General features: G+C 34.9%; 4 protein-coding genes across 4 annotated transcripts; 2 read left to right on the plus strand and 2 right to left on the minus strand.

Moving 5' to 3' along the window:
- Nucleotides 1–1,874: 1,874 nt before the first annotated feature.
- Nucleotides 1,875–2,855, plus strand: LOC130944454 (uncharacterized). Its single transcript, XM_057872787.1, has 2 exons — nt 1,875–2,135; nt 2,221–2,855. Exons 1-2 carry the CDS (start codon nt 2,049–2,051, stop codon nt 2,665–2,667), a joined length of 534 nt encoding a protein of 177 aa, XP_057728770.1. The 5' UTR covers nt 1,875–2,048; the 3' UTR covers nt 2,668–2,855.
- A 2,006-nt stretch (nt 2,856–4,861) lies between these two features.
- LOC130969905 (uncharacterized) lies at nt 4,862–6,552 on the plus strand. The gene is made up of 3 exons (XM_057895824.1): nt 4,862–5,556; nt 5,636–5,877; nt 5,984–6,552. The coding sequence occupies exons 1-3, from the start codon at nt 5,083–5,085 to the stop codon at nt 6,231–6,233; spliced, it is 966 nt and encodes a 321-aa protein (XP_057751807.1). The 5' UTR covers nt 4,862–5,082; the 3' UTR covers nt 6,234–6,552.
- An 88-nt stretch (nt 6,553–6,640) lies between these two features.
- LOC130969914 (probable acylpyruvase FAHD1, mitochondrial) lies at nt 6,641–9,131 on the minus strand. The gene is made up of 7 exons (XM_057895836.1): nt 8,899–9,131; nt 8,573–8,738; nt 8,385–8,437; nt 7,985–8,047; nt 7,683–7,733; nt 7,446–7,563; nt 6,641–7,160 (listed from the first exon to the last, which is right to left on the minus strand). The coding sequence occupies exons 1-7, from the start codon at nt 9,001–9,003 to the stop codon at nt 7,045–7,047; spliced, it is 672 nt and encodes a 223-aa protein (XP_057751819.1). The 5' UTR covers nt 9,004–9,131; the 3' UTR covers nt 6,641–7,044.
- A 508-nt stretch (nt 9,132–9,639) lies between these two features.
- LOC130982385 (lipoamide acyltransferase component of branched-chain alpha-keto acid dehydrogenase complex, mitochondrial) lies at nt 9,640–13,325 on the minus strand. Its single transcript, XM_057906413.1, has 8 exons — nt 13,059–13,325; nt 12,481–12,624; nt 12,152–12,277; nt 11,612–12,060; nt 11,224–11,471; nt 10,936–11,024; nt 10,400–10,627; nt 9,640–9,883 (listed from the first exon to the last, which is right to left on the minus strand). Exons 1-8 carry the CDS (start codon nt 13,221–13,223, stop codon nt 9,770–9,772), a joined length of 1,563 nt encoding a protein of 520 aa, XP_057762396.1. The 5' UTR covers nt 13,224–13,325; the 3' UTR covers nt 9,640–9,769.
- Between the last annotated feature and the right edge of the window lie 3,125 nt (nt 13,326–16,450).

Here is a 16,450-nt window from a genome sequence, read left to right on the forward strand (position 1 = left end):
AACATAATAATATACTAAAAAGAGGAACAAAACTACAATAATAATATATATCTTTGCTCTTTATTAACTCTCCTAATAAAAAAATAAATACTTTCAATCTAAATTCGTATTAACTTAAGAACTTCACTTGAATGATATCATTACATATGATATTTATTTATAAATTTGAATATTCTCATTTTCTTAATTACTGATAGTCATTTTTAACAATTCGATCTAATATCTCAACAAGATTATAGCACAAGAAGTTAACAACTTGTTTTACTCATAGTTTTAAAAACTAAATCAGACAAGTTAGTTGATCAGATTCAATCGTGAACCAAAAACTTTAATATAAATACCAATATATAATAATATAATTGTGATAAATTTTAGTCATAAATTTTGACTATATTTTTTTATAATTTGATCAATTTTAACTTGTCAAATTTAATACAACCTATATTATCTTTTAGTAATTTAATCAATTCTTATTTTTTTTCATGAAACTTTTATTTTTTATCATTAATTATCAATTTGAATAATTAATATGTGCCATTTATGATTTTTTTAAATATTATTTATATACTAAAAATAATTATTAAAATTAATTATTATTTATTTATATATAAATATATACATATTTTAATTTATTTTTAATATATATTTTATATTTAAACTCCACTAGAGAGACAATGAAAAATCTTGACAATGTGTACAATAGGATAATTTATTGGCTCATGGTGGATTAAAAAATAAAAAACACCTCTTAAACTCTAATAACTAAAAACTTTTACTCCCATTTTTAAATTTTAACAATTTTCTATCCACTAGACCACTACCAAACCCCCCAAAATATATGACAAAATAAACATCAAATTTCAAATTTTAATCCCCTAATTTTAAATTTTAAATTTTAACAACGTGACACCTTGTAGTCTACAGCCGCACCATGCCTTTCTCACCCATGTTTTTTTCTTACGTGCCCATTAATGGATGTTCAGTTCAATAGGTTGATAGATGATTATTGTAATTCTTACGAGAATGGTTAGTTTAAGTATATATAATTAATAAATGTTGTATGTTCATTTCATTAAGTAATCAGATGGTTATTTTAATTATTAAAAGTTATGAAAAAGATTAAGCTTCTTGGGAAGATTTAAAGTTATGAAAATCTTAATAGTGATTTATAAATAATGTAGCCACTTAAACAGATTTTTCGAATTTTGTTCTATATTATAGAGGCTTTTATGCAAAGAAAGTGAAATGTTTAATTACTAATCCTAATTATTATTGTTCTCCATTAACGTGGTTGTGAGGAGTGATCTACGTATGATACGGCCAGCTGCTTCTATTCATTTGTTTGTGACAGATAAAAACGAAGTGATAATGAAACACGCCAGCTGCGGGAGGGGGCCGCACGGCCGGCGCCTTGAGATGCTTCTAGTGAGTGATGTGACGCAAAGTGCGCGACGGTGCTACTCGTACGTTAGCGGCGTGGTCCGATGCTCTGGCGGCGACGACTGATGTTGCTGTCGGAATTTTTACCGATGAAAAGGGAAGAGAGTGGACGAAAAAAAAATTCACATCACATGAAGAAGAAGGAAGTCGTTTTTGTGGTGTATGTAACTATAAATTCTTATTTGTTTTAAATTTTAAATTAAAAATTATTAATAATTAATTAACTTAATTATTATTTGATGTTAATTTTAATTTTATTCATATTATACACATTATACACTATATTTATTAGCTCTCCATATTTTTTTTATATTTTAATATATATTTTACTTTGCTAACTAATTTTAATAATAAATTTTAATGACATTGGGAATATAAAAGATATGAAACACGAAACGCATTTAGTGGATTTACCAAGAAGGCAACAACCCCAACTGCCTTTCACCCTTGAGCCCCAAATCGAAACCGAAACCCAAAATAAAACAACAAACACCATTTCTCCCTTTCTCACTAGTCACTAACACACGAATGAAGAACAAGTGATTTCAACCAAACTTTTTCCCTTCAATTTCTGCCTCTAATTACAAACCTACCACAAACCCTTCACAATGACCACTAAATCCCCAATTTTTCCCATGCCAGACCCCCAGCACTTCAGTGACTACGGCTTCGACCCTCAACTCAACTATTTTCAGGTCTCTTTATTCTTTTTGTTTCCAACTTTCCATTTTCTATTATTATTATTATTATTATTATTATTATTATTATTATGAAAAGCAGGTATTGGAAGAAGCCATGAAGCACAAGAGGCACCCAGAAAGATCCATAGACTCCATACGCTTCAAGCTTCACAAGCCTGACATTCCAAACGAACTCCATTCCATTTCTACCACGAAGAAGCCATGGTGGAAGAACTTGTTCAAATGGAAGTGGACCCACCGTCACCGTCACCGTCACCACCAAGGCCTTCAGCAGCAACCCCATCAACCTTCCAGGGCCTCCATCTCTGGCCCCGTCTACTTCACCCACACCAGAACCGGACCCACCACCTCCCCCTACCGAACCACCGCACGTCCATGTTCTGGTCCACTCGCCGGCGCCGGAACCTTGACGCCGACGGCCAAGGGTGTGGGTCACGTTGGTGTACCCTATCCGGGTCTCAGGGAGCTTAACATGGAGCAGCAGAGGATGTCTACCTCTGCCTTGCCAGTTTACTTGGTCACTTGAATAAACATGGCAAAGTTTGGATTTTTAATTTGTCGTGAATGTCTTTTTTTCTTTTTTTGGTTATCTGAATTATCTATCACTATTTCCTTTTTCACTTGGGAACTTGAAAAAGGGATCATGCGTGCGGTTTAAAGCCAGAAATGTTTAGGTGTCTTTCTTTGCAATATAATAAGAGAAATTTCTTCTTGTGTTGTTTGAATATAGTAGTATTTCTGCATTAGTAAGAAATAATCAATAAGAGCACATAATCATTAATCAGTATATCTGCATGGTAGCAATAGCCGTAGAGTATTAATAATAGAGCAATGCTAGGGCCAGTAATTTTGTGATTGGTAGTCATCAAATAACCATCAATGATGACAAGATTTTATCTAATAATTCACTTTTTTATGCTGATTACATATTAGCCAAAATTAAATAAAATTGCTAGTATTATAAACTTTTCACCCGTCAAAACTCTGCAAAAATAAAGCATCAAGTGACAATGGTAGTGGGCAGTGCCACTGTCATTCTGTCAAGGTGGTAAATAGCATTCATGTGAAGCAATAAAGCAATATATATTTGTGGGCTGTGCCTGTGGGGACAAAAGCTGGCAACTGAAACAAGGTGGGAAACAAAATTTCTTAACAAAACCTTTGGAAAATTTTTTTCTAAAAGTGAATTTATTGTATTCATTGTTTTTGAGTTTTATTATCTTAATTTTAAAATGATTAAAATATTAATTTATAAATAATTTTGTTGTAGAAGAGTTTGATTTAAAATCTTTTAAATTTATGATGATACTTTCATATAAATATTTTTATATAAAGATAATATTTTAAATCGTTAGATGAATTAATTAAATATATTCAATTAAATATGTTAAATTATTTAATAATTTGTAATATTATTTTTATATAAAATTATTATCATGTAAATATCTACCTTAATTTTAAGATAATTCACATTAATAAACCGTTTGAGATTTGAGATTTAAAATTATATAAATGTCCTAAAATTCAATTACATGTCTGTTTTATTTACATATTTATATTTATGTAAATCGAATTAATTTGATTTGATTTACGTTATTTATATATAAATCAAATTAACTTGATATTTATGTTTTAAAGTTAACATAGAATAAGTAAACATTAACTTAAAAGTAGAAAATGTCTCGATAATAAATTGAATAAAGCTGATTCAATTTATTATATATGTGTTGTTTAATAGTAAATCGAATCGAGTACATTGAAAAAATATTAATCGAATTTAATTAATTCGATTTACATAGAATTACTTTAAGATCTGCATATAAGCTAATTTATTTTAAGATATTTGTGTAATATTGATCTTCATATAATTTGTTTGTGTGATTTACCCTTAATTTTATGTGTAGTAGAACTCCAAAAACAACCAGTAGTAAGGTAATTTTTTTTAAAAAAAGTGGACCTTACAGATGAATGAATAGTACCATGCAAAAGACAAATATTAGACAGTGGTGATGATATTCAGATTAGCGATTAGAGAGGATTGTATAATAACAAAGTCATTTTTCTTTTGAAATCGAGAAAGGGCTCTGCATGTGCCATTGTGCCTTGCAAAACACTGTTACCTTCCCTGGAGATTTTTTTTATTTTTTTGTTCAAGTTCCCTGGAGATTGTATCATTTTTGCTTTCTTTTATGTTTTGGGGCTGGGCTTCCTAAAAGAGGCAATGCAATACGAGCACAAGGCCCAGCAGAAACAACAAATTTTGGTGGGCATCTGGGCTGGACACTGCAGGCTTAACTTAACTGGGCCGCTCCTGGTATTGCATTTCCTCTTGTGATGATTTATATAGTCATTGCAGCAGCGATGAAAGTGAAACACGCTTAAGTATATAATTAAAAATCTGAGTCTAGAACTAACGCAAGTTGGCATAGTCACTGAAGAATGAGAATGAAACTTGTTTGTTTGGGAGGATCGCCCACTTTGTCTCTGCAGTACCCAAAGAATTAATCATTGAACTTCCGACGTACTAAAAAATCTGAGTAGAAAAAACAAAAAAATGCTAATTTTGCACAAAGAAAAATCTGAGTCTAGAAAGGAATGCGAGTCAAATGCTAAGGGGCAGAAAAAACAAAATGGAAACGTGCTTCACGTAATCACATAACATCCAACGTATAATCAGAAGCGACACGCTAGAAATTGATATTATAATCAGTTATAATAACAAGGAAGGTCAAGCAAACTCAAAAAATATTTACCAAACATACAAAGCAGATCAAAGCATCAACATCCTCTAACGTGCATCTCTTATCTAATTTCTGAAGCAAAGAATCTAGTATTTTGCACTGTATAGTCATGACGCAAAGTATATTATATATCTTCTTATTACAAGCTTAAGACCACACGCACATACAATCATAAAGAAAGAAAGAGACAGTCAACAATAATGGAGGATGGGATAGAGCACCGTACGGTGAATGTAAATGGCATAAACATGCACATAGCTGAGAAGGGTGAAGGGCCTCTCATCCTATTCATCCATGGCTTCCCAGACCTATGGTACTCGTGGCGCCACCAGATAGCCTTCTTTGCATCCCGAGGGTACCGCTGCGTGGCCCCCGACCTCCGCGGCTTCGGGGACAGCGATTCACCCAGCAGCCCGAGCGCCTACACGAGCCTCCACATCGTGGGAGACCTCATCGGGCTGCTGGATGCAGTAGCCGGAGAGGAGGAGAAGGTGTTTGTGGTTGGACATGACTGGGGAGCCCTGACTGCTTGGAGCCTCTGCATGTATCGGCCTGAGAGAGTGAAGGCTCTTGTTAACTTGAGCGTTCCCTTCACTCCCAGACACCCCATGCGAAAGCCCCTTCAAACCTTGAGAGCTGTTTATGGCAACGACTACTACATCTGCAGGTTTCAGGTACTTGTTCAATTCATTGTATTCCTTGGATCTGATTATTGATTCATTGAAAGTTGATGTGGTTTGATGGTGAAAACAGGAGAGTGGAGTTATAGAGGAGGAGTTTGCTGAGATTGGAACTGAAAGAGTGTTGAAGGAATTCCTGACATATAGGAACCCTGGTCCGCTTTATCTGCCTAAGGGTAAAGGCTTTGGTCATCCAACTGAATCTCCCATTCTGTTGCCATCATGGCTTTCTGAACAAGAATGCAAATACTATGCCTCCAAATATCAAAAGACTGGCTTCACTGGGGGATTCAACTACTATAGGAGTTTGGATCTGTATGTTCCTTAATTTATATATATCACCTACTACTACTACTACTACTACTACTTCCTTGCTTTCTTTTTTCTATTTTATTTGATTTTGTTATTGCTATATGTGTAGAAACTGGGAGCTGACTGCACCGTGGACTGGTGCTCAAATCAAAGTTCCGGTGAAGTTTGTGGTGGGGGATGTTGACCTGACATACAACGCGCCGGGCGCCAAGGACTACATTCACAAAGGAGGCTTCAAAAGAGATGTGCCGCTTCTGGAGGAGGTGGTTGTTCTTGAAGGTGCAGGCCACTTCCTCCACCAAGAAAGGCCTCATGAAATCAACAAACACATCTATGACTTTTTTCGTAACTTCTCATGATCATCTGCACAACTCCTCCTCCTCCTCCTCCGCTTGCCTTCTCTTCTTCCGTTCCTGCCACCTGTGTTCCTTTATCATCCGTTTCTTCTCTCGTGTATTCTCATAGTCTGGATTCTGGAATGTGTATGTGACTCTATTGTCCATTAACAACTCTGGATGCGCATGTTTTATAAAAATAACAGTGTGATTCAATATGCTGATGACAAATGTATTTCGTGCTTGATTTCGTTATTCAGATATATTTGGTCCCAAAATACCTACCATCTTTATGTGCTTGAGCTATCAAATAAAGGGTAAGACTTAAGAGAGAGACAAATTATTTTTGAACTTGAAACCTAGACATTAACAATACACAAACTCATTCCATCTTATGTCGAAATTCAAACATGTCAGCTAAATGATATTATATCATGAATAATTTCTTCCGGAAATTGAAATGGTTGGGTATAGGGAGCAAATGATTTTATGTCTAAAAATAATAACGGATACTTCATATGCACCAATTGTCAGTTATATCCACAGTATTATGCTATGCAATAATGCATTATTTATGAAGATACACATTTAGGCCGAACAAGACCTGGCTATGTCCATAGTGATAATTATTTTCCACTGTAAAAAGAGTTATCTCCATTTTCAAGTGAGATTTCTGAAACGGCTTGCACTGCCACCGAGAATGGTCATAAAATAAAAATCAAATTTGCAGACTTTTTATGATGTTCCCCACTTTGTTGCTCCTTGTTGGCAAGGGATGCCATGCTGGTTGCTGCAGAATTGAAGCACCTCCTGGGGTAATCAAAAACACAACATATCAAGAGCTTGAAGGCTTTTTTCTTTTTTCAACATTGAATTGCACGTCGACAAGGCCTGTAATGCCGGCGGTTATTGTTTGACCTTCTTTCACAGGGCCAACACCTGGAGGAGTGCCTGCACATCATCATAATCTATGTTACAAGAGCAAAGGTTAAACGAATTCCCAATTCAATGCATCTAACTCTGTAGCTAACTCATGCAACATTTTCGTTGACATTTGTTTTGAATTAGAAAGAAATCTTAAGTTCTTAATCCATCCCAAAAGATATGGTTATGTATTTTGAGCATCACAAAGAATATTTTCAACAGCAGATAACATGTCAAGGTTATTAAAGACATTTTCTGATCAAGTAAGATATGGCTCAAGTATAATATGTTGTTTAAGTATTAGTGCAATACCAGTTAGTATCACATCTCCTTCAAACAATGTCATGACAGAACTTATGTGACTAATTATAAATGGGATCTTAAAGATCATGTCCTTGGTTGAGCCCTTTTGCCGAATCTCCTCATCTACCTACATCAAAACAAATCCATTGTCGGTCATCATTCTAAGGTTTCCGAATTTCCAATATGCCATTGACATTAAACAACCACAATATCATGATGAGGTGTTAAAGAGACAAGATCCCAAACCTTTAACCACAATTCTAGATCATCCGGGTTTGGCACCAGATTCTTTGGCAACTGCATAAAATTTGAAAATAAAAAATAGTATACTTTAAGAATATCGCTTACATTACAAGAGCATGAGCAAAACAAGATATGTGTGGGTAACCATTACCCATGAAAACTTTATTATCATTGACTAAAAACTGAAAATTGCAATTTATAGCTCTTAATTCCTTAATCCTATCCTAGTTAACTTATTTCTCTATTATTGCATTAAAAAAATTAGTTTCCGAGCACAATATGCATAATGGGATACAGTTTCTTACAATTGAACTAATTGGTGTGAAAGTGTCCTGGCCTTTTGCCAAAGTCCATGGAAGACCTGCAGACTAACAGTAAAAAGGGGGGAAAAAGAAAACCACAACAATTATTAGCTATGAAAATATCCATTTTGAATGATTATTTTAGGAGAACACATACAAAGAGCAAAGGGAATTGAGTATTAACACAGATCATTTCTTACCTGTTTATCTAAATTCCACCCTGAATTATATATCATGTAAGTAAATCCTTAATCCTTATGCTTCATCTATTTATCTAACTACTCCCTCCATCATCTTTCTAAGTTCACCATTAAGTCATACAACTTCATAAGTCAAGAAACTACCTAGAAGATGATGGCCATAATATCATTGAGAGTTACACATGGTCACATGGATTCGTTACCTTTGCAGTAGCTTGCAGATCCCTGGCAGTCATATCCAGTGCAAGTGCATAACCTGATATAGAGAGAGAGAAAAAAAGCATATTTACTAATCCATTGTCCTAAGAGCTCAAGTAACCTCAGGCATCACATGAATATATCCTATAAACACGAAATAAGTTTCACAGAACCTTAAGAGAAGATCATTTACCAGCAACATAATCCATGGCAGATGATTGGGGGACATCGCGAGCTTTTTTGGCGATGACGACAGCCAGCTCGACCTCATGATGCAGAGATCCCTCATTGTGTGGGATTTGAATTGTTCCGCCATTTGGCAAGTAAGACGAAGTTGGCTTCAGAAACAACACCGGCTCCTGAAAAACACTGGCAAATTTAACATATCCAATAGCTGGTCGGATTAAAGTTGCAATCTTTTAGGAGTGAATTTGGTGGAAGATGGATGAGATGATTAAGATTTAGGAGGGAATTGAAGCGATTGATTGGGAAGAGAAATGAGAAGAGAGAGAAAGAGACCTTGGGAACGGCGTTGCCTAATTCTTTAGCATGGGCAGCGTAGTTTCTGCCAACGGCGACGATCTTGGTGCTCAGTTGCAGAAGCTTCTCACAGGCTGCTGCCATTTTCCGCCAAGCAACTCTTCTTCTTGGCGGCTTTATTTTCTCACTAGTTATTGTCAATGACTATCCCCTACACGACATGTCGTTTCACGGTAAGTGGTTAAAACTTATGGTATTATCTAAGAATTCATATTAAAAATGTAAAATTGACATACTAGATATTTATTGAAAAAAAAAAATACTATGTGTACGCTAAAACTTAACGACTAAATTTATTATTATATATTTATGTATAATGTATATTTTAGTTAATTTATTTTTAATATATATTTTGTATTTTAATATGTATTATATATATGTTATTGATTTAATGACTATATATATATATATATAAAATAAAATCTCTTCGTTAGAATACTAGATATTTATTTTTTTGACTAACTTATATTTGTTATTATTATAAATATTTAATTTATAAGAAATAAATTAATAAACATGTTAATATCTATTAATATATTAATTTAGAATAAAAATATGTATATATATATTATTTTTAATGTATATTTCTTTTGTATTTTTTTATGATGAAAAAAAAAGACAAATTTGTTATTTTTATTTTTTATCAATTATTTGCTTTTTCTAAATATATAAAGCTCAATGCACTCATTTGTATTTTCGATATCTGGAAAAGTTACTCAATGGAGCATTTCCATAACCTCTATACTCAAATTTTAAATGTTCTCGTTCATGTATTTATTATTATGATTAATATAAAGATCAACATTGTATACAACAATTCCAGCTTTTGTTACTCTAAAGTAAAAATATTTCATTTCAAATGCAACATTAGGAGCTCTGGATTTTCAATTAATTGTTTCCACTCATTGCAAAATCTTGAAACGGTTGCTCCATCCAAGACTCTATGATCTGCACCAACATTAACCTGGAAGCAAAAAAACACATCAGAGTGCATAAAGAGTAACAACATTTGATTGAAAATATAGGATAGTTGAGAATATAGGATAGTTGAGAAATATTGTAGTCATAGTTGTGCTTATATTTTAAAGCCAAAACAACCAAAAAAAGAAGTAAATATTATTGTTGGTTATTACATCTATGTTATCCAAGTCTAGCTATTGCTGGATCATAAAATTCATTCTCTAAGTCGAAGAACTATCTTCCAAGGGATGGAATAAAGGACCAAGTTCTCTATAAAAGGACATATTTCTAACCACTAACCATGAAACTAGAAAACTCCAAAGCACTAACTACAAAATTAAGGGATTCATTAATCACAATCTTTCCTTTCTCTTCAGCAAAATGACAAACTCAGCAGTCATCTATAAAATGGATATGCTAAGCTTTGAACTATAGTCTTAGGAGACTGTATCTACTTTTTTTTGTTTTTTTTCCCCGAAAACGTCCATATAATTTGCCACCATAGATATGGAAGACTTACAGTCATGAGTGATACAGGATACACATTTCCATTGCCATCAAACTGTGGAATTTTCTGAATTCGACCAATGGCAATAATGGAGACTTCAGGCAGGTTGAGAAGAGGGGAACCAAACTTTCCACCAATTGCTCCAATGTTGCTTAAAGTAATCGTCCCACCAGATATATCATCAGAAGTTAACTTGTTCTCTGAAGCCAATTGTTGCAGTCTTGCCAGTTCTTTGGTTATCTTAGTAAATAAAGAAAATAAGATTAGCATGAGAAGGCACAAGAATGTCTAATAGGCACGCAAAGGTTTGCACTATACATGATGGCAACTGAACCCAACCACATTATAGCCTCATGTCAGGCAGTTACATTTGACCAAGAAAAAGCAAAAAAAGTTAAGTCAAGAACCGAAGTATATGATGTTCAAGCAGTTCAAATTATGACACATATTTATCTTCCAGACCTCTCTAACTGATCAGTAGTAACGGATATGCACTTTGATTAAAATAACAATGTGTGCATAAAACAATCATAATATTGAAAACTAACCTCCAATATTGAAAGAGACTGAACATTCTTTATGTTTGGTACAACTAGACCATTTGGAGTAGCCATGGCAACTCCAATGTTGTGTGAACCTATAGCAAGTAAACCTATCTTGTCAGATCCAAATCGACGGCTAATGCCTCAAATAAACCATTGAATTAACAGACACCACATATTAACCAACTCTAACCAGAAAAGCATTCAATCTACCGAAATTCAAACACATTCAACCTTCAAATAAGGCTAGCAAGACATATCGAGAGTTCAGCCTGTAATGTTTAAGAGACAGACCTTTGAGTATGACCTCCATTGAATCCTCTTTGAAGCAACTATTCAAAGCGGGGTACTTGGTGAGGGCCATTGACAGTGATTTGACTAATATTGGCAGAAAAGTGTGCTTAACATCTGGATAAGGATTGTTTTTCTGAAACGCTGTTTTAAGCTCCACTAGAGCATTGCAGTTTATCTCGTCTACATAATGGAAATGTGGGACCTTGGCAGCCAGAGACATTGATTTTACCATTGCTCTTTGGTATCCCCTAAAAGAGAATAGAGAAGAAAATAATTAACTTCCAAACTATTGCAACATTCAAGTTCGTCACAGTTTTCTTTCCAGGTTGACATACATCATTGTCTCATAAAAAAGACACAGGAGAAAAGGGGTTATGGACGCTTTTACCTTAGGGGAAGTATCCTATCCTCTGATGGTGATTTATACTCAGGTGTCACCGTATATCCTTCTGCTCCTCGAGGCTTCTCTACATTATCAGCATCCAAAACAGCAGATACACTTACAAGGATTCCCTTCTTAGCAGCAAAATTGAGCACATCTTCTTTCAGTACCCTTCCATCTTTTCCAGTTCCACATACTTCATTTATGTCTATACCATGTTGCTTTGCCAGACTCCTTACAGCAGGTGTTGATAATACTGCAGCACGTTTCCTTTTTTCAATATCAGAATCTAGTAATTCTGCATTATTTGAATTACCAAGAGCCGCTATAGCAGATGCAGACTCATTGACTAATACTTGATCAGAATGAAGTGACTTTGTAATTTCTGAATCACCGACAGTCGCAGAAGGGAATGCAGTCTCATCAACTAATATCTTCAAAAGAGTTTCTCCAACCTACAATTGTACCCAACAAAAGCTTAAATATATTTGTAATTAGTTCTGATAAAACAAAATAATATAAGATTTTTGAGATTTCAAATCTCACCTTTACAATATCTCCAGGAACATGGACAACATGTGCAACTTTTCCTTTGTAACGACTTGTGATTTCTATAGTAGCTTTATCACTTTGAACTTCACAAAGTGGTTGAAAGTCCTCAATATAGTCCCCCTGCAAAGATGACATAATGAATTGTTTAGAAATTCTATTTGAAAATGATGGTTATGTCAAATTTAACACAGAATGGCAACCCACAACCAAATTTTGAACAAAAAAATACATTTGGCAAAGCAAAACTTTGAATGTTTATCAGATTTATGGACCATAGAGCCAGTTTTCAATTGACAATAGAGCAATGTTAGGAATTCACTCACCTCTTGGACATGCCATTTGAGAAGTTCACATTCTGCAATACCTTCCCCAGTTTGTGCCAACGGCACATCCACGATCTTACCGGCCGGAAGTTCTAGTGCAGGTTGAGTAGAAAAGCAATGCCTCTTCCAATGTAGAAAATCGAACTACAACATGGAAATTCAATGAATATGATGAAATAAACACTCAAACTCACTCCAATCCACATAGAAAGGCTTCCAAAAATATATCAAACTTGTCATTACTTTTAAACATTATGCAGCCACCAATTATAACTATAAGTAATGGGAAACATCACAACAGCACCTCATAAATTAACTGTATCAAAGTCTAAGAATGAAATCGGTGTGAGTGTAAAGTGCGAAATAGAAGGGGAAACAACTGATCAACCTAGCTAGTAAAAGTAATGGCAGTAAGAATTAACAAAAATTAATGTGATTCTTGATCAAATAAAAGTTGAAGCAAGTGAGCATCTACGAAAGCAGAGAACTTTATGAAATAAAACAAGTTGGCATGACGATTTAAATAAACCCAAGGCCAAGTGATGAAGTTCATTGATAAATAGAATGGTGGAACTCACATCAAAATAAGCATAAGTTGTAGAACGAAGAGCAAAGGCAGAAGAGAAGGTGTGAGAGTGAGAGAGAGGTGAGGGCAGCGGAGCAGAGGAGGTTCGGCAGAGAGATGGGCGGAGAACCCGGCGGGCGGAGGTCCAAAGCTTCCTGTGAGATATGCGGGTGAGCATCGTCAAAAGAGGGTCTTACGTGTAAATGACGTGGGCCTTGTTTGGTTGTTGATTAAATTGCTTTTGGAGAGAAGAGAGACGTTTGGAATTGGATTATTTGACAAATGGATAAAATCGATACAGATGTAAATTAATAAGTATATCCTATGACATGATGATAGATCGCCAAAGCATGGTGCTTTGTTACAAGCTGACACAGTGACAGGTTGCTGACTGATTGGTGTATTCACATGGATAAGGACTCATTATAATAAGAGCAACTCAAGTAGAGAACTCTATTGTTTATGGCTCATTTCTTATAAAAAAAATAATTTTATATTAATTTTTATGTTATAAATAATAAATAAGGGCTATTTTTTTTCAATAAAAGAAATTCATTTTGATTTCTATTGTGATTCTACCAATTTAATTAAAATAAAAATAAATTAATATAGTTATTGTTTTGAGAGTTACTTGAAATTAGGTTGTTTTGGGTCTAAACGTGAAGTCCAAACTCTTTTTGGGGCAGCGTCTAATGTCTACTAGAATTGAGGTGCCGCCATTTGAGTTCTTCGTGAGGAAGTGGAAGTGGTACTTGCAAGGAACTCTGATATTTAAGTTAACAAGGATTTTAGGCAGATTTTTAGTAGATTGGGTTCCAAGTATACTTGACGGTGTCAATATATTTATAGTGGTAGATGTAGAGTCAATAACCACCTTTTAGAATAGCTCCATCTTTAATGGTGAATAACCATTTTTTTTAGTTAGGCAAGTTGTTGAGATCTCCTTTTTAGATGAGTAGGAGAAATTGTAGGAGTTAAGTTACTGATTCGGGCAAGTAGCGCTTGTATAACATCGTCGCAAGAGGTTGGATAGATGTTGATTCAGCTGATGTTTGTTGATTGGGCTTTGTTTATTTTGGGCTTGGCCTGGTAATAGGTATGGGTATGAACAGTGCCCCTCCTTGAGACCAAATTCCACTAGATCGGACTCAAGCACTACCAAGTCGGATTGCCTTATTGCGGTGTCGGTTATCACGTCGGGTAAACCGCCTTTTGAGGAGTTAGGTCGGATTCTCGATGTGTTTGCGAATTTGAAACATTGCGTCTTTTCATAATCCTTCACACGTGTCTTACGGTTACTTTGGGCAGCGTTTGGTTTATGTATCTCTTGAGACAGAGACACAGAGACATAGACATTAAGGACATGAACACAAATTATTAGTGTCTATGTACTGTGTTTGGTAAATATTGAACAAGACACAATAAAATTAGAAAAAGTCCATATTATACTTATAAAAAAAATATCAGCCACCATTGTAGTATCATCCACCATCTCTGCCATTACAGATTCATCATCATACACGATTCACCACAAATCAATCAGCAAAAATTTTACAAAAATCAACAAAAATTTTTATTTTTCAACAGAAAAATAAAAAGGGAGAAAAAGGTAACTGAAGAGCAAACTGTGAAAAAGAGAAGAACCAAGGTAGAAAAAGAGGCGACAATGGCAAACTCAAAGAGGAAGAGGGAGAGACGGCCGTGGATATCGCGAAGAGGGAGGAGAGGCGACAGCTGCAAATGTGGACAAAGAAGGAGACGTAACAGCGGCGGCAGATCTGGACGAAGGAGGAGACACAGCAGCAGCGCTCGGATCTGGACGAAGTGGGAGACGCAGCGGCGACAGCACGCGGATCTGGACGAAGGGAGAGATGCAGCGACGGTGGTGGCTGCGGCGACAGTGGATTTGAACGAGGAGATGCAGCGCTGACGGCAAATCTAGACCACGGGATGCGACGGCAAATCTAGACCACGGGATGCAACGGCAAAAGGAGGGAGGAGGGAGGAAGGAGAACAGTCACGGTGGATGGAGAATGGGAGAGAGAAAAAAGAATTAGGGTTAAGAAATTAATAAGGGGTAAAAGAGTAAATAAGCGTGTCTAATTGCTTGTGTCTCTGTGTCTCAATATTTTGGGAGTACACTGAATACATGTATTTTGTGTATGCTTGTGTACTAACGTGTCCATAAAAAATTTGTGTCTCAACAAACAAATATAGGACATGTTCTAACGTGTCCATGTCTCTGTGTCTGTGTCTTTGAAACCAAACGCTGCCTTGGTGACTGTGTACATCATAAATGAGGTGGGTAAATTTACCATTTTATTCCTAGAGTCTTATAAATACTCAACCCCTTTTCTTTTTTTTCTTTTTGCTTCTTCTTCTTCTTCTTCTTCTTCTTCTTCTTCTTTCTTCATTCTTTCTCAAAGCTTTTTATTTCACTATAACCTCATTTCCAATTTCTTTTCAAGATTTTCTCTATCTTGAATTTCTACTTCAGATTTTTGTTCGTGTTTGCTCAAAGGCTTTCGAAAAGTTCGTGTTTTGCTGTCAAGTACATTCCTTCATTTGTGCCTCCATCAAGGTTGGTCTCACCTTTTTTGTTTTGGTTTCTGCACTCCTGTTTCTTGTTGGATAATGTGCTTCTGACGTTATTGTTGTTGATGTTTGTGTGAAAAAATAGTTTCTTAGTGGCAGTTATCAATGTTCCTTTGAAAATGCATCTTCTGCGTTCTTTTCTTTCTTTGAAAATTATTATTTTTCTATGGATTTATATGTTGAATGCGAGGATTTGCTTTGTGCCCCCAAATGGTTCCATTTTTACTTCTGAAAACAGTGTCATTTCTTACTCTAGTAATGTGGTTTGATTGTTGTGTTCGCAAGAGGGTTTTAAAACTATGATTTTTTTGTTGAAAATTACTCAACCTCTTGCGGACTTGTCTGAATGTGTGTATTGCCTAGTCCGACTTGCAGTGATGATTTTTTTTGCTGTTTTGTAGGTATAGCTTTCTATGTCTCGCTCAATAATACTAAACAGGGTAAAGTATACTTTTTATCCATAAAGTTTGACAAAAATTTTAAAAATATCCCTAAGTTTTATTTTATTTCAATTTTGTCCTAAAAGTTTTCGATTTGCATCAAATATACCCCTGACGGCTAATTTTTCAAAAAATTTAAGACCAATTCAACAATAATTTCATATGAATAACCCTAAATACAAACAAATCAAACATAATTTTCATGCATTATTGTTAGATTGATCTTAAATTTTTTAAAAATTTATCCGTTGAGGGTATATTTGATGCAAATCGAAAACTTTTGGGACAAAATTAAAACAAAATAAAACTTAGGAGTATTTTTGAAACTTTTGTCAAACTTCAGGAACAAAAACTATACTTTACCCATACT

The sequence above is a fragment of the Arachis stenosperma genome, chromosome 1 (assembly GCF_014773155.1).
Source record: "Arachis stenosperma cultivar V10309 chromosome 1, arast.V10309.gnm1.PFL2, whole genome shotgun sequence".
NCBI lineage: Eukaryota > Viridiplantae > Streptophyta > Magnoliopsida > Fabales > Fabaceae > Arachis > Arachis stenosperma.